Here is a 22,550-nt window from a genome sequence, read left to right as displayed (position 1 = left end):
GCTTTCTACTACACATGAAACATGTTTCTGTGTTTTAAATGTAATACCTGTACTGATTTTCCAAAATTTTACCTCTAACGTGTGCCCTTTATTCAATAATGCTTAAAAAGATTAAAACTAAGACTGAATGTAATTTAAAACTAAAGTAAAACTAAACATTTTCAAATAATATGAAATAAGCTGAAGTCCACTCTGGAAACTAAACTGAAACTACATTATAAAAATAAAAACTAGTCATAAAAAGCAAAACTACTATAACTCTGCTGACTTTCCTTTACAAACGTGCAGGCTCAAAGTCCACGTTAAGCTACCCCTGATAATAACATCATTTATTCTTCACCCCGAGGCTTTAGAAAGCTACCCCAGAGCCACTGAAGACATTTTTTTTCGAGCTAACCATGACTTGTAAACTGCCTTTGACATGTAATATTGGTCTTTAATGTGAGTTACTGTCAAGGCACCTAATGGAACTATGACAATAAACATGTTTTGTGTTGAAGCATTAGCACAGGCATTTTTTATTATCTGTGAAATTCTCACTCTGTCGTGTGAACAACGCCATGTACTCACATATAAGTGTGCCATGCCAGGTTAGCATATCTGACAGAAACAAAAAAGGCGCGTGTGCAGACACACATATCAAAAACTACAAAAGACGGGCGCCTTTTTTTCTGTGTGTGTGTGTGTGTGTGTGTGTGTGTGTGTGTGTGTGTGTGTGTGTGTGTGTGTGTGTGTACAAATCTTCATAAGAGTGTTTGGAAGTAGCGATAGGTGCAGTGATGCATAGCTCATTCTTTCTCTGTGCAGGACATCTGATAATAAGCCAATCACTGCGGCTGATGGAGAAAGGTAAGTGATGAGAGCACTGTCTCACAGCGGCAAATGAGACTGAGAGGAATAGATGATGTGTGTTGCTGTAGACCAGGCTGCTTTCTGCCTGGCAAGACCACCTACCACCTGAGACCAGGGCCAAAGCAGCACAGCCAGTCACAGCTGAGACAGCCCTCATTGTCACAGAGAGCACATACGCAGTAAATGATTGCCTCAACACAGGTCTCGGCAAAGCATTGGCATGAAAATATGGACAGTTTGTGTTTGTTTCATAATTCATCATATCTGAAGAAAGATGTATAGTTCTGTCACAAGTGGAGGTAATTCTGGGCTCTGTTTCACACAGGCACTAATTATCTTATGATATATTTACAAATTAACAAGTGCTCTGTCAAGCCTCGTGACATTTCATGCATACAGAAAAGAAAACACTGATAAATGAGGCTCAGGTTCGCATTAATTACTGCACTCTAACTGCACTGAGAAAAATAAATGGTAATCTTATTTTATTTTGGTACCTGCCGTGGGACTCCTACGCAGAGCTGAAATGGAAACAGTGCTGGACTACTATTACGAGGCATACATTGATCACCCGCTTATCGCCAGCTGCAGGTCCACACTGCAGAAATACACAAGCAAGCGCACGTCCCAATATACATATGGTACAGAGCCGTCACATATCCCCCCTCCTGTATTGGTCTCGCATTACTTTTTTACTGCAACTTGAAATGCCCAGTGCACATGAACAAAGAGAACCAGAGAAGTAAAAACATCATAAGATAGGTGTGAATAATTGCAACATTTTTGGTTGGTTACTGCGTTACAAGGTCACCCTAAAGGCATAACAACACATGATCAGCTGTAAAGGCAATAAAACTTGGCATCACTAAAGCGTTGTTGGGGTGTGTGTGTGTGTGTGTGTGTGTGTGTGTGTGTGTGTGTGTGTGTGTGTGTGTGTGTGTGTGTGTGTGTGTTCATCTGAAACGCAAACTTGCAGGACAATACAAGCCTGAAGGAGACCAGGAGCACATTGCAGTTCACTAATCACATACTTACTGCCATCTTTCCCTCTGCAGTTCATCTATTTCCTGCTTTTTTCTTTCGGCTGCCTCATTTCACAGCCCTTAAGTATAAACCGAGACCAGTGATAGAGGAGCAAGACAGAGAAAAAGATCCTGTCAGGGTACAAAAAGTGTATGTATTCAGTATTCTTGCCATCCTGCAAGTCCTGGCTGTAAAACAACTAAATAACCAAAGAACTGGAAGTACTCAACAAGCTGTTTCAGTTGCATACATGATACTGACTTTCATGGGGTTTATGTAGAGGGAACAACATTATCGTGTCAGTGAAAGAGAAATCCTTTAATCCTTGCTTGTGTATGGATTCATATTCTTTCCAAGCGTGTCTTAAAGCAGCTCTCACCTGCTCATATGAACAAAATGTTTGCAGCTGCTCTGTGCTCAGATGTCCTCATTATACTGATTAGAAGAGATTTGGGATTTTGGTCTCATCACCTGCATCGGAGGCATACTAGAAACTTTTCTGCCAGAATCGACACGATGAGTGATTAAAGCAATAAGTATTTGAATTTAGTCGATGAGAACACAAGAACCAAATTAGAACAGATTTTAAAAAACACCCAAACATTTATTGGGCAGAAACCAAAATGATGTGGATATGCCAACGTTTGCTATCAAGTTCAAATACAAATCAACAGGCGAAGGAATGTCAGTAATGTGTCGTTGCTCGTTTCTGATGCCACGAATAAGCATAAGCAGCCAACATGTCAAACTAACAAACAAACTTTACCAATTTGGTGATCTATTTAAGCAGCAGAAGCTTTTTTTCCTCTGTCAGTGTCATGTCAGTGTCACTGCTGCTCTGTAATTAGAACAAGACTGAGCAAATATGGCTTGTTTGGAAATGTTGGCAGGAGAAAACCTGTTTTCTCAAAAAAGAACATGACAGCAAAAAAAAAAAAAACCCAAAAAACCCACAAGATCGCTGGAACAATTTCATATGGACAGAATGAACCAAAGTGGAGATGTTGTACAACACTACATGTGGAGAAAACTAAACAAAGGATGTCAGCACAAACACCTCAAGCATGGTGTTGGAGGAGTGCTGATTTGTGCTTGTTTTGCAGGCACAGGCCCTGAGCACCTTTCAGTCACTGAGTCAACCACAAACTCCTCTTTATACCAAAGTATTCTTGAGTCAAATGTCCAACAATCTATCAGAACAATGATCCCAAGCACAGCAGGAAATCTACAACAGGGTGCCTCGAAAAGAAAAGAAAAGAAAAGAAAAGAAAAGAAAAGAAAAGAAAAGAAAAGAAAGTGTTGTAATGGCCCAGCAACAGTCCAGACCTGAACCTCACTGAAATGCTGGAATCCTCACAAAGCTGTGCATAAACAAATGAACTGAAGCAACACTGTAAAGACGACTGGGCCAAAATTCCTCCACAGCAAAATGAGAAGCCATACAAAAAACAATTAATTGAAGTTAATGCTGCCAAAGCTGATTCTACAAGCAGTTGAATCATGAGCTGCACTTAGTTTTACACAGAACTACATAGACTACTAAATCTAATTATAATATATTAACAAGATATAATAAGAGAAATGTTACAGAAGAGATGAATGTTTTCCTCTTGCGATTTGTTGCCATTGTAGTCAGTGACCAAAGTTACTTTATATGTACAAAAATGAGGTGAGACTGAGAAACATTTTTTTTTAATGATGAAAAGAAGAGGCATGATACTTCTCAATAACACAGTTAGTATATAAGTTCTTTTCTTTTTCTTTAACTAAGCAGTAGTCTTGATTTGGTGATGATGATTTATACCATTTGCGCTGTTTAAACACAGGAAACTCTGCTAAATGAATGTTAGAAGATACAATAATATCTAACACTGGATTTAACTGTTATCATTTTGTGACAAATCCTTTTTCCATCTCTGTTTTTCTGGTAGATTCATAGAAGAGTGTGGATGTCCTTGTACCCCTAGTGCTTTCAACCTTTTAGAGACCCTGTATCTCCTTTCATCCTTTCATCATGGGGACAATGTCTGACAGTCTAATAAATCATACATTGAATAAAATCCAAACATTAAAAGAACAAGTTTTTGCTTTGAACTTTTGGTCGCACTTTGAAACTAATGTACCTCATGTATGTCAAGTGCGAGTCAGAGAGAAGAAGTTTATGTTAGAGAGGGATGCAGAGGAGACAAAAAAAAATTGCATGGGTCTGTGTTAGCTTTTCTGCTTTGATCTCTCTTGCTATTATCTACTTTCGCCCGCGGTCAAGTGTGCAGCTGTCATTGCTCCCCATGAAACAAGGAGACAGACAGAAGGGGTGTTCCTGTTGAGTGAGGACTGTTATGAGTTCTCAAGTCTGTGCTGTCGCTGCGCACAACGGAGCTTATGTAAGCAGGAGAACGAACGAGGGAGGGAGGATGCGGAAGACAAAGAGCAAAGATGAAAAAGAACAGCAAGAGAGAAAAGTGTCAGAGAAAGAGAGGGAGAAGGAGAAAGATGAGGAGAGCTGTCATCATAAAGAGTCTGACTCATTCCTACTGCTCTGGATATAGCAGTCGAGCTGAGAGGCATGTTGCTAATGTACGACAGCTCGAGAACAATTACATTCCTTCAAACCAGGATTAGGTTCATAATGTGGAAGAGAATGGGGCAGACTCCTCAAAACTAGGCTGTGAAAGGACTCAATTTCCATTGAAGCCACCTCCAAATTATGCCTGGTTGAGAGTCTTCAATATTAAATCAAGACATTCATTTAAAGGGTGGATACCATAAAGAAGTATTTCTGTCTCAAATATGCCTGAAAAAAGGAGTATTCAATGAGTTGTAGCACTGAGCTACACACTTAATGTTCAGGAGGTAAATACTGCATTTTTTAATGTAAACCTTTGGTGTTTTAATACTGAGGTGTTCACTGGGTCCATGCTGGACAGCTTTATGTGTGAATGCCTGATAGCACCCACATAAGTCAAATATATGATTTTCATTTTGTCATATTCACTGTGCCATTGTGTCTGCAGTTATCCCCAGAGGCAGTTAAGGGTCTGATTGGCATGTTCTCCCTCTGTAAGTGCCTCCAGAAAGGACTGGCTGTGAATGCTGCAGTCAAATAGCTGTAATTATCTGCAATCAGTTGACAACCGGGGGCCGACTAAAAGGCTGCTCACACACAAACATGGTGGAGGGAGAGACGCATCAAGGAGCATGGAGGGTAAAATATCTCAAAGGAAGAAGAGAAAAATGGTGGCCATGTTAGTTTTGGGGGGGGGAGAGAAAAAAAAAGATCAAATCATGAAGCAGCAGCAGATGTGTACACAAATCAGACAAGAAAAGCGCAACAGCAAAGAATCCTGTATCTAAAGCCTTATGTTGCCTAAACATCCTCATGCTTCTCCATTCAAAAATGTCCTTTTTCCACCCGAGACATTCTGGCTCTATACATTTTATTTATAAATTATTTATAAAGTGGCTTTATGAATCATATATAGAAGGTTTGTTTTGAAGTTAAAAACTCAGTATTGACAGGCAATATGTGATATGGCTGAACGCTTTCTGCTGCCAGTTGCAGTGTCGAGAATTGGCCTACTTTTCACATTTACTTGAACATACAGTACTGTGCAAAGACTTGAGTCACTCCTCATGTCTATATATTTAGCTAGGAAAATGGGAGAAAGGTGCAGTGATTGACTGAAACGTGTGGAAACATACATTGAAATAAAAAAAAAAAGTAAAAGTGGAGTCTGTGCAAATCTGACAAGCTTGAAATCAAAATTTGGTGTGACAGCCTTTATTCTTCAACCCAGCCTGAACTCTCTTAGGTACAGTTTCTCATGATTTCTTTAAAAAGACTTCAAGAGTAGTTCTAGAGATTTCTTCTGCTGAGATCATTTCTGATGAGGCTTCAGTAAACAGTAGATGGATCGACTGAAGCGCCAGATTCATCTCTCAGCTCCTGTTGTCAGATTTTTGAAGGGTTTTTTTCCCCCGTTTCTTAGATCATGACTTACAGTTTCTGTGCTATCTATCTGTAAATTGTTTTTTAGACCTTTTAGACCTTCTGAAGGTTGAATCTGTTTTTCAATAGATTTGACACCACAGTGTCTGCTCCCACCCCCACAACCTCACCTGCAGTCAGCCTGGAATCCAGAGCCACACCACTGTGCCAGCCTCTCTCTTCACATGTTGCCTCCTGTGAGATTCCTGACACCCCTCCCCCACCCATCACCTTCACTCAATACCAGGTTGAGATGCAAATGAGGAGACTTCACTCAGGCAAGTTTGCTGGACCAGACGGAGTGAGTCCCCTTGTCCTCAAGACCTGTGCCCCCCAGCTGTGTGGAGTCTTTCATAAACTGTTTATGCTGAGTCTGAGTCTGCAGAGGGTCCCGGTGATGTGGAAGACATCATGCCTCGTCCCTGTACCAAAGACGCCTCGTCCCAGTGGCCCCCAGGATTACAGGCCCGTGGCACTGACCTCCCACATCATGAAGACCCTGGAAAGGCTCATCCTGGACCAGCTGCGACCCATAGTAAGACCACATCTGGATCCCCTTCAGTTCGCTTATCAGCCTCGTCTCGGAACAGAGGACGCCATCATCTACCTGCTCAATCGTGTCTACACCCATCTGGACCAGCCGGCGAGCACTGTGAGGGTCATGTTTTTTGACTTTTCCAGTGCTTTCAACACCATCAGGCCGACCCTCCTGGGTGATAAGTTAGCAGCGATGCAGGTGGATGCTTCTCTGGTGTCCTGGATTGTTGATTACCTGACAGGAAGACCACAATATGTACGTCTCCCACAGTGTGTGTCTGACAAGGTGACTAGCAACACAGGGGCACCACAGGGGACTGTCCTCTCCCCCTTCCTCTTCACCCTCTACACCACAGACTTCAGCCACTGCACAGAGACCTGCCATCTTCAGAAGTTTTCTGATGACTCTGCGGTGGTTGGATGCATCAGCAGGGATGATGAGACAGAGTACCGGACTGTGGTCGACTCCTTTGTCACGTGGTGTGAGCAGAATCATCTGCAGCTCAACGTGGCAAAGACCAAGGAACTGATCGTGGACTTCAGGAAGACCAGGAAACACTTGACCCCTGTTTCAATCCAGGGGGTCAGTGTTGACATTGTGGAGGACTATAAATACCTTGGAGTACACATTGACAATAAACTGGACTGGGCTAAAAACACCACAGCACTTTACAGGAAGGGCCAGAGTCGTCTCTATTTTTTGAGGCGACTGAGGTCCTTCAACATCTGCCAGAAAATGCTGAGGATTTTCTATGAGTCTGTTGTGGCCAGTGCGATCCTCTATGCTGTTGCATGCTGGGGGAGCAGGCTGAGGGTCGCAGATGCCAACAGACTTAATAAACTGATCCGTAAGGCCAGCAATGTTGTGGGGATGGAGCTGGACTCCCTCAAGGTGGTGTCGGAGAGGCGGATGCTGTCCAAGATAAAGACAATGTTGGATAACACCTCCCACCCACTCCATGACATGCTGGTCAGTCACAGGAGCTCGTTCAGTGAGAGACTGAGATTACCGAAAAGCACCACTGAACGACACAGGAAATCATTCCTGCCTGTGGCCATCTCCCTGTACAACGCATCCACTTAACACACTGTTTGCTGCTACAACTACACATGTTTCTTTTCCAACTATTTATTTATAAGTGACTTATGTATGTATGTATGTATATATATGTATATATTGTACTATTCTTAGTTAGCGTATTGTCTGTCTTGTCTTAATGTTGGTTTAAAATGGAGCACTGTAACAAAAAATAATTTCCCCCAGGGATCAATAAAGTATTCTGATTCTGATTCTGATTCTTTTCTCTCATTTCTTAAGGAGACACTGCACACCAAGTTTTTGGCCTTTAGGAGTCACCTTGTTGGTGAAAAATAAGGATTTTTTCCCTGACAAATTGTATTATTCAACTAAAGAAATTGGAACAAATGATATGTTTTTGGAATGGGTTCTGCTAGTAACAATTGGTTGTTACTAGCATTGTTTTTTGTTTTCTGTTATGTGTAGACTCAACACTAATTCATCCCGTGAGTTAGGTACCTTTGTTATGCTTGACAGATTCATAGGTCAGTGTTAAGTGGCTTAAAAAAAGAAATAATTTCTCTGAAAATGCCACAAGGAGCGGATGGAAAATAAACGGAAAAGCACCCATTGTACAGAGAAGACCCTCAAAAATCCTGGATAAGTACTGCTGAAGGCCACTTAGAAAAATTTTACAAGAAACCCTCCTTTGAAGCAAAGTATAAAGAAATAAGTGGTGGCGCAAGCTCATTGTGCAGCACTGTGTTTTAGAGGATTGAAGAAGAGCAACAAGCCTGCCTTGTTTGCAAGATATTTTGTAACCCTCGCAAGCCTGCAAAATCCAAAATCTTAGAAGGTCTCGAAGATTACATCCCTAATAGCACAGACTGAGCACTGCCACTGATGACTAAGACGGGCAGAAAGAAACCTTGATTAGAAGAAGGATGACACGTGAGTAAGAGGGGGTTTATGATGTTGTCAGGCAGCACTCATTTCTCTTAACAGCTGTAACATAAGACTGACATATGAGTGGAGGATTAAGGCCACAGTTTTTAGGAATGTGTTTGTGAGGAACCTTGAGCTTGTCTTTCATATGAAATATACACATTTCTAAGCTCTTGTGTGCATAGAGTAGACATAAGGGTAGTGGAAATCAGACAGCATATTGCTTCTCTTTCAGCATGAGCCTCAAGCAGTCTTACCCATAAGTAAATTAACACCAATCAGTCCAAACCACACCTCCTGCCTCTTCCTTCATGTGCCTGTGATTGGTTTATTATTGCAACAAAACAAAAACTCCCTGCAGTTATTTGAAATCTCCAAGTGAAATCTCCTTTGGAACTTAGTGAGACCTTCGCAAATTCGTTCTAAAGTTAAAGTCATTGCCTGTATGCACAAAATTATAATTTGCCTATTCAGTTGTGAGAGATTTGGGATCTTGCAAGTTTTGTTGCGTTTTCTTCTGCCGATTTTAGCAACTGCAGAGCAGTAATAGTCAATCACACGCTTCCTCAGTGCATGAGGTTTCACATTACTCGTATCCCGTGGGCGCATGCAGCATTAGGGCTGTGACAGAAGCTGTGAAGCACTGGCCTGGAATCGCTGCTTTGGAGCATGCTCAAAGGCTAAACAGTCTCAAATGAATAGATGGTAATTAATACACAAAGCACCCGGGAGAGTGAAGTACAATCTCAGGGCAAATTAGTCCATCAATAAAATGGCCCACAGACACAATTTGAAACAGGGACTGGGGTGAGGGGTGGGGTCAGTATGATAGGCAGTGAAAAGCATCAAAGTTACATAAAAATAGACAATGAGGTCTGTAGAAAGGGGGAGGCATATTATAATCAAACATTAGTAATTAGATTTCTATCGTCTCTAAAGAAATCCAACAACTCTAACAAATTACTCTTCCATCTTCTTCACTTTTCTCTTCCCTCACAATCCATCGATCTCCGATAATGATGAAATATGGCTTTGAGATATTTGAAGAAAAGTGATCGCAAATAACCTGCACAAAATGAAAATTTCAACTGTGCTATTCTTCTTAAACCGCCCCAGTCAGAGTCATCATCTTGCATATTCCAGCGTTCCTGTGCGTCAAACTCCTTTTTCAGGCATCTCTCTCTGTGGATGTTACACCTCTGCTTCCATCTCCGAGGATGTGAAAATGATGGGCAGATTATCACATTGTCTGGACATCTGTGCATTTATCTGCCTGAGGGTGAGGTCTGAATTACAGAAAAATGCCCCCCCCAAGGTGCAGAACTCACAGTCACGATCTGGGCAGCTCCTTGTTGTGGTCTCTGAAAGATCAAAGGCTGAGGAGGGCTGCATGAAGAGATACAGAGTGGCAGAGAGGCACACGAGTCCCACGGTGGCTCCAGGAGAACATGAAGGCTTTGGTTTGAGATTTAAAGTGAAAGGCAAGCAGCACCGAGACATGTGACTGAATCCTTGCTGATCCAGTGTCATTCATCTTCAAATGCTAGTTTTACACTGTCAGCACATCTGAGAAACATGATGTCTAACACACAGGCAGATATCTGCGCTGGAAGGCGGGCAGGTTGTCCTATGAGGCTGCCTGCTAAATGAGGGCTCTTCAGTCAGTGCTGTTGACTTACTCTGAGGCTGGTAACCGCTGGTACGGTATGGCTGTAACCATATAGACATTTAAGGAATTAGCAGCTATATATAAAACTGCAAATGGACACTTAAGTTAATGAGAGAATAATAAAGTGTAATTAGTAAAGAGATTGAGTTTAATAAGCGACATATTATGGATTCACTTTGTTCTGTACATATATTATTAAGTCTGTATGGAGAGCTGCATTGCTACATCAGCAACACTGCATCCACAGAGTGCCTTGTTAGTGCTTGTAAACTGAAAATGATTCAGCCTCACAGACAACACAAGGTCACCACTTATGCTCAGGTCTTTTTAAGCATGTGTATTTCAAACTTTCAACCTCCATATGTGAACAAACCCAATTAGGAGTGCTGAGACTGAGACAGAGGTTTCATTCAAAGAAGCACAAGCAGTTGAATAAAACAGTCTATAAGATTTCTGGTGGATCTATGCAGGATAAATCATGCTCTGCTTCTGTTAGGAAGCCCTACCCACTAATCAAACATTGTCTTAATTCTCCATCTCCAGGATCCAGCATCATATTGTCTCAACAAACTGTAAATCGTCCACATCCCTTAAATTTAAGACCAAATCAGGTCTTTTGCAAGTTTCTTAATCTCTCTTTTTATTCCACATCTCAGTGCTTGGTATTAAAATATTTGAATATTCTTCTTTCAAATTAGTGTTAATACTTTTATTAGTACAAGTATTGGCTGTAGAGTTTCCTTCCCACCGTCGCCAAGTGCTTACTCTTAGTTTGATTGTTGGGATTTTGTCTCTATTATCGTAGGATGTTTACTTACAATATAAAGCACTATGAGGTGACTGTTGTTGTGATTTGGGACGAGATGAATTGAATTGAATTGAATTGAATTGAATTGAATTGAATTGAATTGAGGATGACACCAGCCACTGAGCTCACGTGTCAACATAACCACATGACAGGAAATTAAAATCCATTTACTGATAAGGACTAAGACTGAAAGCCCTGGTAAAGTCTATCAAGTCCACCCTGAGTTGTTCAGTGAGGCTCTGTTCAGAGTGTTGTCATTCTTTTTTACTGAATAGACACGATGCCTAAAATCCCTTCAGCTGTTATTTTTCTCCTATAATACATTTTCATTGGGAATATTATGTTTAGAATGAATTTAAGCTATTAAAAAAGAAAGGAAAACCTACTCATTGAGCGCACTACAGCGTCAGGCTCACCTTCTGGACTCGCTACAGAATTGAAACACTCTGTATGCATGGTACATAAGGCAGTCAAGCAATCATTTTACAATCCTGTACTTCACTGACTGGCACTCAGTGTGTACTCACCTAAAACACTTTTGAAGGACATGGACAGCACTGTTGTATTTATAAACTCACAGACCACTTCATATGGCAGCGACTCAGTGTATCTAGGCATTAAGACATCATTATGACAACCTACTGAAGTTGAAATTGAGCATCTGAATGGGGAAGAAAGATGATTTAAGTGACGGTGAACATGGTTGTTTGTCCCAGACATGCTGATCTAAGTATTTCAGAAACTGCTGCTTTACTGGGATTTTTCTACACAACCATCTCCAGGGTTTACAGAGGATGGTCCAAAAACCTCCAAGGAGACTGGCCAGACTACTTGAAGTTGATAGGAAAGTAACATTAACTAATATAATTACCCATTACACCCAAGGTATCTAGAAGAGCATCTCTTAATACACTGAAACTTGAAGCAGATCTGATACAGCAGGAGACTTTGCCGGTGAATTATGACCTCAGTTTCCTGAGAGTGCAGTTCACTGATGTGGTCTTCTGCTGATGAGCAATTGAACATTGTTTAAATGCCACAACCTGCCTTAGTATCAGCTTCATGTATCCTCTTTTTTGCGTGGATGCCTCGACACTACAGGCACCCACCTGTTACACGAAGAGAACACCTACAGTGGTCCCCTGTAGAAACCTGGATTCCACTTCATAGCATGAGTCTGGGATTACATGAAGACTCAGAGACAGCCTACCTACACAGAAGAAATGTGGCGTGTTCTCCGCGATGCTTGGAGCCATCTGTGTACCAAGCACCTTAAAAAGTGTGCAAATGTGCTGAGAACAACATTTTAAAAAGGTCACACTAATTCCTGATTTGAATACTTATTAGTTTACTTCACTTTGCATGAAGTTTATTGAAAAAAAAAATACACGGTCAGTGATATGACCAACACATTACTGTATATGGTTATGCACAGTAAAATAATATTCCAAAATATTCCATCTGGAAAAAAATAAATGGATAAAAATACATTTGGAGTAGAGGGAAAGTTTAGATATGCAGGGGGTTTTTCAGGAGTGTGTTTGTATTTTTAATAAGCCAAGCCTTTAGGGAGTTGAGACTCTAATATATCAAGTCTCTGAGCGGTCACGTATTCTGGTTTGTGACGTCTTGAGGCTACAGCACCAGAAAAACTACTTTAATTGTAAGGTTTGCCATATCAGGTCTTTTTTTCCCCAGTGATTTCAAACTAAAGCGATGTAACAGTGTAATTAAAAGCAATTAAAATAATCAAAGACTGAAACAATATTCAAGGCGTCATAGCCTTTATGTTCCAGACAGACTACAACTAATGCTGCTTCACGCTTCTTCGTGCTACTCAGTGAGAGAGGGCACAGAGCAGCTCCCACTGCGTGCTGGACAGGCAGCTTGTTCTCTGAGCACAGTCCCCATTATGTAAGGACAAAAGGGGACAGAAAGCTTCACCCAGCTAAGATCTCTCTAGTGCCCGAATCTGGAACGTACATGTCCGTGAGCAATGTTTGCTCGTTTATATTGGATAAAATGTGTCCACAGGAGGGTTAGAGTTGCCCTTGAAACATTCTTTAAGGTTTTGTCCCAAACTTGCAAAGTTTCACTTTATTACCTTGACGTGTGCTCAATAAAGGATGAAAGGAGAACCCCAGATTACAGAGTGCTGAGAAAGAAAAAAATTTAAATCTCTATGTTCATTTTGAAACTTGGTGGAATTATTTTTATCCAGATCAAATGAGCTTTCAATCAGTGATAATAGAAAGAACTCTTCACACAGATGACGCACTCTAGCATGCGGTGAAGGAGCATCCTTGGGACTAATAAGTACCGACAAATCAGCGGGGTGAGAGTGTGCATTTGGTCAATTAAGGCCACAGACAAGCTCATTATAAGCAAGCATGCCGAGTGTTTTGAATTTAAAAAAAAAAGAATGCAATAAAAAGCTGAAAATCAGCTAAATGCTGGTCGGAGTTCTGCGGATTAGATCGACAAACAATTAACACATTTTTGGGGAATGAAGTATATGTGGAGGTCTGCTAGAGGCTGCTTGCATTACATTGGAAAACAAAGAGTATATCCCCGGTTTGTTTAGGTCAGTCTCTTCACTTCAAAGGCTACAGAGCAAACATCCAATTTTAATAACTGACAGCTAAAGCAGTGTGCGATTCAACTGGAATTGGGCACAGTACCAGCAAAGGTATGACTCATCAGCATCGCCACAAGTCTGTTTATCAACACTTCCTCTCCCCTCCCACATAAAGGTGGCCTGCAACCACCTAACCCTGATATAACCTAATCAGATTTACATCTGTTCGCGTGGCTTCTTGTTAGTGGCCTCCATGTCACATAGAAGGATGAGTTTGCCTCCAGGCTTCACATCACACACAGAATGACAATACCTACTTGTCTTATTAATTTAACAAGGGGAAAAAAGAGGAAATATGCTGCAAAGCATCTGCATGAATATAATCTGCTCAGACAAAATGGCCTAATGTGTCTGAAGTGCTGGCATCGCAGATGTAGCTTCATAAAAAGAAATTTGGCAGACCCTCTGTCTGTTTGACGGCTAATATGGCTGACAGACCACAGGCCTCATCTGCAGAGCAAAGTGCCACAGACTCTATCTCCCTAATAGCGCAGCAGCGCTCTCTGCTGGTGAGTAATAATACAAAATTCAAACCCCACTCACCTCTCTTTTGCAGCATTTTTGACCATTTGCTTAAAAATATCAAAATCACTGTTTGCAGCACGTTGCTGTTCAAAAACTTTGACATTTTTCCTCCTTGACTCCTTGGACACAAAGTGATATTTATCCAAAATGGGTCAGAGTTTTTCAGAACTGGTTATTTCCACCCACCCTCATCACTCTGTGATCTAGTGGTTGCATAAAGCATGTTAATGTCAGCCCTCCCTCAGTCAGCGCCTGACACCTAATACCTTTTTGTTTTTTCATTCTCCGCCACCTGTTCATGGCTATCAGACAGTTCAGAGTGAAACTCAGCTGCCATCTTTGTGGAGGAACAACAGCTCTGTGACAAAGGCTTCCCAGCACTGCCCAGGGGACCCCAAATGTTGAGGCAGGTAGGTATTCTTTCAATTGGGGTTTGACTTTACAGCTGAAACACAGAAAAGATTGATCAAGAATATAAGAGAAACATTAGGGCTTTAATTTTTTTGTGTATTTATATAGTGTGTATCCATTTGTCTGCTGGTACCATTGCTTTATCTATTTATAGGCCTGGAAGGGCATTACCTCAGTGTCTGTTGAGAAATGTCATGCAACACATAAGGCCCTTACTGTATTCATTTGTAAATGTTAAGGTCAGCAAACTGCTTTAATTTAATGCAAAAGTGGCAAAGTTGACCTTTTACTAGTATCGTTTTATGCAGTCTAAACTGAATCCCAATGAGACATCAGGATTTTTTTTTTTATGGGGGAAGGAATAGTGATAAGAACAACTGTGATAAGAGTGCGATCCAATGAATTATCTCGCATTCAGAACTTAAGAAAAAGCAAGAACATCCCTTAAAAAAGCTGAACTGGCCTCTGCAGCTTTTGTGATCTTTTTGTGATTGTCTGCTAAAACATGAAAAATTTAAATGATTTGCTACTCCCATGTTCCTTCTCCTCCATCTCTCTCAGGGAAGAAATGGAAGAAAGCTATGAAACATTTGAAGAGGAGTTATGGCCACCAAGAGCAGATCCTCCTCCACAGAAACCTGTTAGGCAGATCCGCAAACCAGGTGGCGACACACACACACACGCACTGAATTGTTAATGACTATGCATAAATGATTTCTTCCATTGCAAATACAGGATATGCGTACAACTCTATAAATACTAGGGAACAGCAGCACAAGGAGCCACCGAAATCTGACTCCTGGTGGAAAGCAACACAGTGATAATGAGCCACAGCCATGCTGGATGGATCATTTCTCAGTGCAGTGGGGTGCACTGTGCTTATTTCCACAAAAATAACATCTTCTGAAACATAAATCTAAACAAAAAAAGGAAAGTATCATATTTTCATGTCATATGTTTATGAGGCCTCTACAGCAGGAGTTTCTGGAAACTTTTTTTTTTGGAGAAACATTTTTCAGACTCATTGTCACAGTTTATTGCACAGTTTAGCTGGTTTGGTCTTGACAGTGTAGAAGTCGAATTGTTCTCTGCGCGGCTAACAAGCTAGGCTATCAAATAGCACCAATGGCTGTAGAAAACAATAGCACCAACAGCTTCATGACAGTTTTGCTTCTCACACTCATATCTGACTTTGCGCTGGGCATAAAAATCTGGGCTTTTGTTCTTTTATTGGTTAATGATCAAGTGCATCAACCTCACCCTGAACTTTGTGCTAAGTGCATGTTGAGATGGGGAAACATAGCATTTAACATTCAGCTCAAAGCCAGCCGGAGCTCCCAGCATGCCTGCAGTCTTTTCAACCAGAACAGTATTTTTCACTGATGACTTGTAGTTTATCTACAGAGGAGTTAATAAAATTGAAAAACATGTGTTCAGCCAGCACAAGTATATGAATATATGTTAATAGATGTAAACAAACCAGTTCCAGATTGAGTGCATGGCTGTTTGGGGTTTTGTTTTTTTGTTAATGGTGTATGATATCACCCTTCATTAAATCTCCATCTGTCCCTTCCAGAAATGTACGCTACCAGAAAAATCAGGGAGGTAGGTTGGAAAACAACCAGCATTAACAATTTCTCACTCAGCTGCCAGCCCTCACAGCTCACAGACGTTTTTTATTAACCTTCACATTGTTCTTAAATAGGAAATGGCTCCAGCTCCACAGCAGCCAGCACCAGAACCCAAGACTATAACCAGAGAAGTCAGTTTCCCCAAACCAAGTGAGTCCCATCTTTCTCCCCTACCCTTGTCTCCCTGATCCGTGCATCCTGTTAACTTCTTTTTTCTTTCAGCATCCTTGCACAAAACCTTGTCCATTCAGAATCCGACTCAGATCGAAACCCCGTGGGAGAACGTCACCCTGAACCGCTGTTTGCTTGTGGCCATTACCATCCTGGTGCTCACCTCAGGTTTTCAGAGGCTCAATGGCAAGTAAACCAGTGAACTAAAGTGAAAACTCAGGTATGAAAATAGCACATCTACTGTGAGTGAGTGATCCTTTCTTGTAACCAAAACAGAAACCTTACGTGGTCACAAAGCAGTTGAAGAGGAAGAAACTGGACTGACCATGAGGCGATCAGGCTCACTGCGACACAGAAGACCACTGCCGGAGGTAAATTGGCGATTAAAAATGATCGCTGATCAACATAGGTGGCGTGAACATTTTGTTTGATTGTTCTCCCCCGGCAGCCTGAAACATCTCTGTGGGAAGTCGTGTTTTGGTGGCTGCCTGACTTTGATGACGAGGAAGAAGAGGACGATGATGATGGAGAGGTTAAAAGGGGAAAATCAAAGAGAGGAGCAACAGCACGAGGATTAAGAGCTCTGAGAAACAAACCACTTCCAGATAAGAAACTCATAAAGCAAAGAGATAAGAACTTAAAGGGCAGGAGAGCCACGAAAGCCAGAAATGAAGAAATCAAAGTAAAGAAAGGTAGAGACAAAAAAGGTGATCCTGAAGATGCAGGAGATGAGGAGGCTGTTGCTCAGGAAAATAAGAGGTCAGAGGCAAAGAAAAAGAGTCCAGAAGAATAATTTCACTCTAGTAGAAGCTATTTTCTCATCAGCTGGTATGATTTATTCATTATTAAAAGGTGGCAATTTTGTCAAAATCTGAGCCTTAAAGTGTGCTTGCAATTAAATCTTCTGACATGACTTTGTGCTGTGTTATAGATTTGGATGCTTTCTGGTGGTTTGGTGTATTAAATCCTTTATTTCAAACCGAGGCATCTTGTTAACAAATTTGTTTTTCTGGTTCTGAAAGGTGGCACTGAATAAATTATGCCCATCCATTCAAATGCAGTTAAAATGTCAACAGTGTGTTGCTAGAAGTGACTTCAAGTGTCAAGTGACTTCATTTGTCCAGTTTAGCTTGTTGTAGAGCCACTAAAGAGAGCCCAGTTAAATAAAACTGTCCTCTCAGTAAATTCAGGTTTTCACACTGATAAGCAAAGCTGAGATTCAGTATTTAAAGAACACTCAAGAAATCTTTTGGTGGAATATCTTTATAAAATCAAAGACTCTTATGACACAAACATTTTCTGTTTGTCCACAGCATTTAATTACAAAACCATAATCCTAAAATACGAACTTCCAATCACACCTCCATATCCAGAATGTGGATATTATTACAAAAGAGTGTGGTCATATTTATGATGCTGCAGTAAGAGACTGCCCTGCACATTTACATAAACCAAACAAAGACTGAAAACTCCAATAAACATGAACTTTAACCCTTTGCAGAAATAATAAAACTAAACATAACTGCAGTATCTACAAGGAGATGGACATTGTAAACAGGCAGGGCAGTGCGACTACACACCATTACAGAAATCAAGGTAAATCACTAAAAACAGATCACTGGCCAGAGATCAGTTATTAGCTAATGTAAGGCCCTCCGGAGGGGGTGGCCTCATTGGCATGGGGGGCATGGGCATCTGTGGGGGCATCTGAGGGGCTCCTGGGGCACCAGGCGGAAGAGGAGGGATGGACATTCCCCCTGGAGGGGGAGGGGGCAGAGAGTCGTTTGATGGGTGATCTCCACTCATAAGGGGAGGAGGACGCTTCACAGTGGCAGCAGGTGCTGGGCCGCTCGACTGGGTAACAGGTTTCTCCATTTTGAAGTGGAACTGTAGGAAAAACTGGATAGAACAACAAAAAAAGAACAATTAAAGACATGTTTCCACTATTAGAAACAATTTAGGAAAACTAATATACGAGTTCCACTAGTTCAAACTAGTGTATCACAGAAACTTTTTACAAGGATTTTTAAGATGAAGAGGTAAACATATAGAACAAATATTAAGGTCACTTTATTGACTCACTGTTCCCATCAACTGCTATTTGTGCATAACAGCTTGAAAAAATTTGAAATATAAACAAGTTCAAGCGACCGTTTTACCTTCATTCACCCACGGGCTGACATTCACCCACGTTTGTTTACTAATTAGATCAGGTTTGCATGTAAATGAGGTAAACAATGATTCAGAGCTCTCTCACTCTGCGGCACATTATTGACTTCTCATACGGAAAGACAGGGAAAATTCCCCAAGGTGCGCATCTTATCAGACAGCTAGAAGCTAAATCTACACCTCAGCTGTTCCGTTTTTGACACACAGTGTGTCCACTTTGCTTCACCCCTCCCATTGGTTCTGGCTGCTGGACCCAATAACTCTACTGGCAGACACTCTGTAACATACATGGTACCTGTTTAGTTTCTTTGTTCCAGTGGGTCCAGAAGCGGTTTTCTGCTTTATCAATTTCTCTGCTGGGTACCTAAAACAGCAAACATCTTGTTATTACACGAGTGAAGGAAAAAATGACAAAGAAAAAAAAAACATAAGGGGAAGAGAAAAGTGCAGGTCTCACCTTGAAAGCAATGGTCTCATATGGTTCAGCAGCAAAAAGCAGGTACTGCCAGCGACGATCGGGAGGCTCAATGCGCTGTTCGTAAGCAGACATGAAGCGATGCCTGGGTCCAATTCCTTCAGCGATCTCTGGATAGTCAATCTGATGGGCCAAGAAAAGAAGGTCAGTAACACATGGCCTTTACTGTTGTGGTGTTGTGAAACTTTGCAGGTTAGAGCATGAGGTTATGATTTGTTCCTGTGACCCAGTTTCAGTGTAAAGCCCCTTTACACTCACCAGATTATCCAAAGAATAAGTGAGCATTTTGCTTTGGTTTGAAGCACACAAATAATAACTTATTTACGTGGCCTCAAAAGGATACTGGATTATGTGCATTCTTTCAAAATATACAAACCTGGAAAAGTAAAGATTGCTGTCCCATCTCTGGATCCCTCTGTTTGGTCACTGTGAATAATTTAAAAAAAAAGAAAAAGAAAACGTTAATTTTTTTTAACAATGCATTTTTTAAAGAAACTAGTATTATAAACCAAACTGTGACTACCATATAAAATGCCAGAGCTTGCCTACCTTTGTATCCTGGTCGACCAATTTTGACAAACTTCTTGACCTCAACTTTCACTTTGGCTGGAGCTGGTTGAGCAGGAGCTTCTTTTGCTTCTTTGGCTGCCCTCCGTGCTCTGAAAAATGTATGTAAAAGGTTTTCCTCAAAATTACATTTCTTTAAATTTAAATTTCTCCAGAAGTTTTAAATTGGGACTCATTTGTGTTAAACAGCCACTTTAATTAAATCAGAACATAAAGTTACAGCTATTGCACTTCTGTGTTGTAGCACAGATAATGTATGGACTTACAGATTGGTCTGGTGTTTCTTTCCTTGTGTGTGAGCTAAGTAGCTTCCCTGAAATACAGAGAGACATTTTTTAATTTTTCTTTTCAAATAAGACACCCCGATGACAAGAAATAAAAGCAAATTCAGTTAACAGAGAAATGTCTCATTATGCGTCTCTCACCTCATTGTTGTGAAGTGTCAGACAAAGTTTGCACTCGTATGATCCTAAATGGTTCTTCATAAAGTAGGGGTCTTTGTTGATATCAATGGTCTCCAAGGCCAACTGACGTAACCGTTCTCGCCTGTCACGGTTACTCTCAGAGGCAGATGCCACCCCTCCGCTCCCCGTCTTCCCTCCAGCTCGATGCTGGAAATCCATTTTTGTAAGGTTTTGGACTTAAACAGTCACACGAACGTTGACAGTTACTCTAAATAGATTCCCCCGATTACCTGGTGAAAAACAAAACAATAAGTACTAGGGCTGGGCCATATCATACCATTCATAATACCGGTATAATGTTAGGCAATGATAAGAAAATGAAATATCGCAAAAGAATATGGGTAAAACGCGCATGTGCAGTGCCTTTGTTTTCATACATACATGGCGGAAAAAGCATGGTGGTGACGGAGAATGAGAAGGGCGAAAGCGAATCGTTGAATGAAACAGATGAACCAGAATTGGTTTGTAAAAATGGTGCAACTTCAGTGGTGTGGAACTGGTTTGGCTTTCATCCGTCAGATACACCCCAAAGCAAATTTTTTGGTAGAGAATGCAAGTGGGCCGTCGTTATTACCGTACCGATTTTATGCAGTACGCGGCGCTCAAAAATCTGTCAAAAAATGTTTTAGTACGACTTTACAAAGCCGCACCACTTGATGGATTGTCGGAGCAGGTACCGTAGTCAGGAGCCTCGCAGAGTAATATGTACTGTGCTTCAACATAATATTACCGCATTGTGTGTATAACCTCTTTTTTAAGTTTTATGGATATTATACATGGTTATGCTCAGGATATGTCGGCAAATTTCCACTGGTAATGCCTTTTGGTTAAACTGTCAGGAAGGAATTTGCATTTGCACTGTTAAATTTTTATATAACTTTAATGCACATAAAAAACAGCTGCTTGTTTAAGTGAAAATACATTGATTTTTTTTTTGCACTGATAAAGTTGTGGAGTTCTAAAATATTTTGTCTCGCGTCAATTATATCGTCAGTTATATTGTTATCGCAAATTTTCAAATATATAACGTGATAAATGTTTTTGGCCATATTACACTGCCCTAACAAGTACTGCCAGTGAAGGTCCACATTAATAACCCTGCACTCCAGGGCTGTAGCACAACAACAGCATCATGTGTAGATTTGCATTATTACTTGTGTTTTAGCTAAGGCTCTAACCTGGACACATTTTTATTGCTCAAACCTATATGGGTCATATAACCTGTTTTAAAAGCAACTCGTCATTACAATCCCCTCTATACGAAGATTCCCAATGCTAACGTCCTTACAAAGAGTCAACATGAACACTGCGGAGTAAGGCCCAAACAGCGGTTTTTAGAGGACCAAGTTAAGTTATCGGTGGCAATTTACCAGCGAGCAAAAAAAGATTCTTCCCGTTATTAAAAAAGAAATCCATTCTTCTGAATGATCCCAACAACATCTAGCTAGCTGTAGCATTTTAGCATACAAAAGCCGCTAAATGCGCTAGCAATTTTAATGCTAAGCTAATGGTGCTACCAAATAAAAATGAAAAGCTTTTAACAAATACAGATGATTAAAGTGAATATTAAAAATGCAAAATGACCACATCCGTTAGCCACAAAATTAAACATTTTAGGAGACTACAAACAGATTACTTTATCAAAACACTCACCAGTTTCACAACGACAGCGACACGCTCATCTGATTTGTTGCGCGCATGCGCTTCAGTAGATTCTTTTTCCCGGGTTTTGGTGGTTTGTAAAAATCCCTCTGGTGTGTTACTGCCACCTGCTGGGCTGGATCTCCAGCCAACACGACGGCTGGACCTATGAGGGGGGCCTTCGTGTTCTTAAATTTCTGATTGTTTCACAGCAGCAGACACAGGAGGTAAAAAATAATTAATTAAAAAAGATAAACTGCTCAGTGGTTCATTTAGAAATTCTGGCCTTTTTCCTATTTCATTTTCAGTAGAAACACAATTCTAAAACACAATTTTTAAAGTTTTGCATTTTTTTTAGTTTTTTTTTTTCTTAATTTCTTAATTTTTTTTCATTGTACTTGACAGTTTTTTTTAGTTTCGATTTCATTTTCAGGTAAGCTGTAGCGCTAAGAGGCATAAAAGTTCTGCAAGCCACCACTAGCCTGAAGCATTTAAGGCAGGATGGAACAATAATTTCATGTTCTTTACCCCAAATTCTGACACTATCATTCAAATGTGGCAGCACCAATAAATATGCTTATTTAATTTTATTTAATTTATTTAATTTTCATAAGCTTGTGTGAATTGTAGCCTCAGCTTCCCTTTCGTAACTGACACGAGTGGCACCAGATGTGGTCTTCTGCTGCTATATCCTATCAGCTTCAGTGTTCAATGTGTTGCCCATTCAGAGACACTCTTCTGCATATTTTGGTAGTAATCACTGGTTATTTGAGTTACCGTTGCCTTCCTGACAGTTTGAACCAGCTTGGCCATTCTCCGCTGACCTCTAGTATTAGAAAGACATTACAAATACATTTGTAATACCAGCAGAGAATCAGAATCAGAATACTTTAATAATCCTTAACGAAATTATATGGGTTTCAGTTGCTCCAAGACAATAACAGTAACAGACTAAAGTAATGAAATAATATAATACATTACAAAGTTTACAAATGTAAGAAATAGCACTAATATATAC

At 40.6% G+C, this 22,550-nt stretch overlaps 2 protein-coding genes across 2 annotated transcripts; one reads left to right on the top strand and one right to left on the bottom strand.

Moving 5' to 3' along the window:
- The first annotated feature begins 14,310 nt into the window (after positions 1 to 14,310).
- Positions 14,311 to 17,199, top strand: LOC309694038 (uncharacterized protein). Its single transcript, XM_082513746.1, has 7 exons — positions 14,311 to 14,413; positions 14,976 to 15,076; positions 15,991 to 16,019; positions 16,120 to 16,195; positions 16,268 to 16,402; positions 16,493 to 16,587; positions 16,665 to 17,199. The coding sequence occupies exons 2-7, from the start codon at positions 14,983 to 14,985 to the stop codon at positions 17,007 to 17,009; spliced, it is 774 nt and encodes a 257-aa protein (XP_082369872.1). The 5' UTR covers positions 14,311 to 14,413; positions 14,976 to 14,982; the 3' UTR covers positions 17,010 to 17,199.
- A 262-nt stretch (positions 17,200 to 17,461) lies between these two features.
- sf3a2 (splicing factor 3a, subunit 2) lies at positions 17,462 to 21,651 on the bottom strand. Its single transcript, XM_082513745.1, has 8 exons — positions 21,545 to 21,651; positions 19,853 to 20,121; positions 19,694 to 19,740; positions 19,410 to 19,519; positions 19,237 to 19,286; positions 18,843 to 18,983; positions 18,681 to 18,749; positions 17,462 to 18,115 (listed from the first exon to the last, which is right to left on the bottom strand). The coding sequence occupies exons 2-8, from the start codon at positions 20,048 to 20,050 to the stop codon at positions 17,846 to 17,848; spliced, it is 885 nt and encodes a 294-aa protein (XP_082369871.1). The 5' UTR covers positions 20,051 to 20,121; positions 21,545 to 21,651; the 3' UTR covers positions 17,462 to 17,845.
- Between the last annotated feature and the right edge of the window lie 899 nt (positions 21,652 to 22,550).

Source organism: Aulonocara stuartgranti, assembly GCF_965226115.1.
Source record: "Aulonocara stuartgranti genome assembly, chromosome: 18".
In the NCBI taxonomy this organism is placed as follows: Eukaryota; Metazoa; Chordata; class Actinopteri; order Cichliformes; family Cichlidae; genus Aulonocara; species Aulonocara stuartgranti.
The sequence above is the reverse complement of the archived record's forward strand: the minus strand, read 5'-3'. Positions and strand labels throughout refer to the sequence as shown.

Excerpts from the sequence above, each read along its gene's own strand:
- sf3a2 (XM_082513745.1), bottom strand. The coding sequence starts at position 20,050 with ATGGATTTCCAGCATCGAGCTGGAGGGAAGACGGGGAGCGGAGGGGTG. Across the intron at positions 18,984-19,236 it reads AGCAATCTTTACTTTTCCAG|ATTGACTATCCAGAGATCGC; the intron begins GTTTGTATATTT and ends TTGGCCCATCAG. Across the intron at positions 18,750-18,842 it reads ATGAGACCATTGCTTTCAAG|GTACCCAGCAGAGAAATTGA; the intron begins GTGAGACCTGCA and ends TTGCTGTTTTAG.
- LOC309694038 (XM_082513746.1), top strand. The coding sequence starts at position 14,983 with ATGGAAGAAAGCTATGAAACATTTGAAGAGGAGTTATGGCCACCAAGA. Across the intron at positions 16,020-16,119 it reads CTACCAGAAAAATCAGGGAG|GAAATGGCTCCAGCTCCACA; the intron begins GTAGGTTGGAAA and ends GTTCTTAAATAG. Across the intron at positions 16,196-16,267 it reads AGTCAGTTTCCCCAAACCAA|CATCCTTGCACAAAACCTTG; the intron begins GTGAGTCCCATC and ends TTTTTCTTTCAG.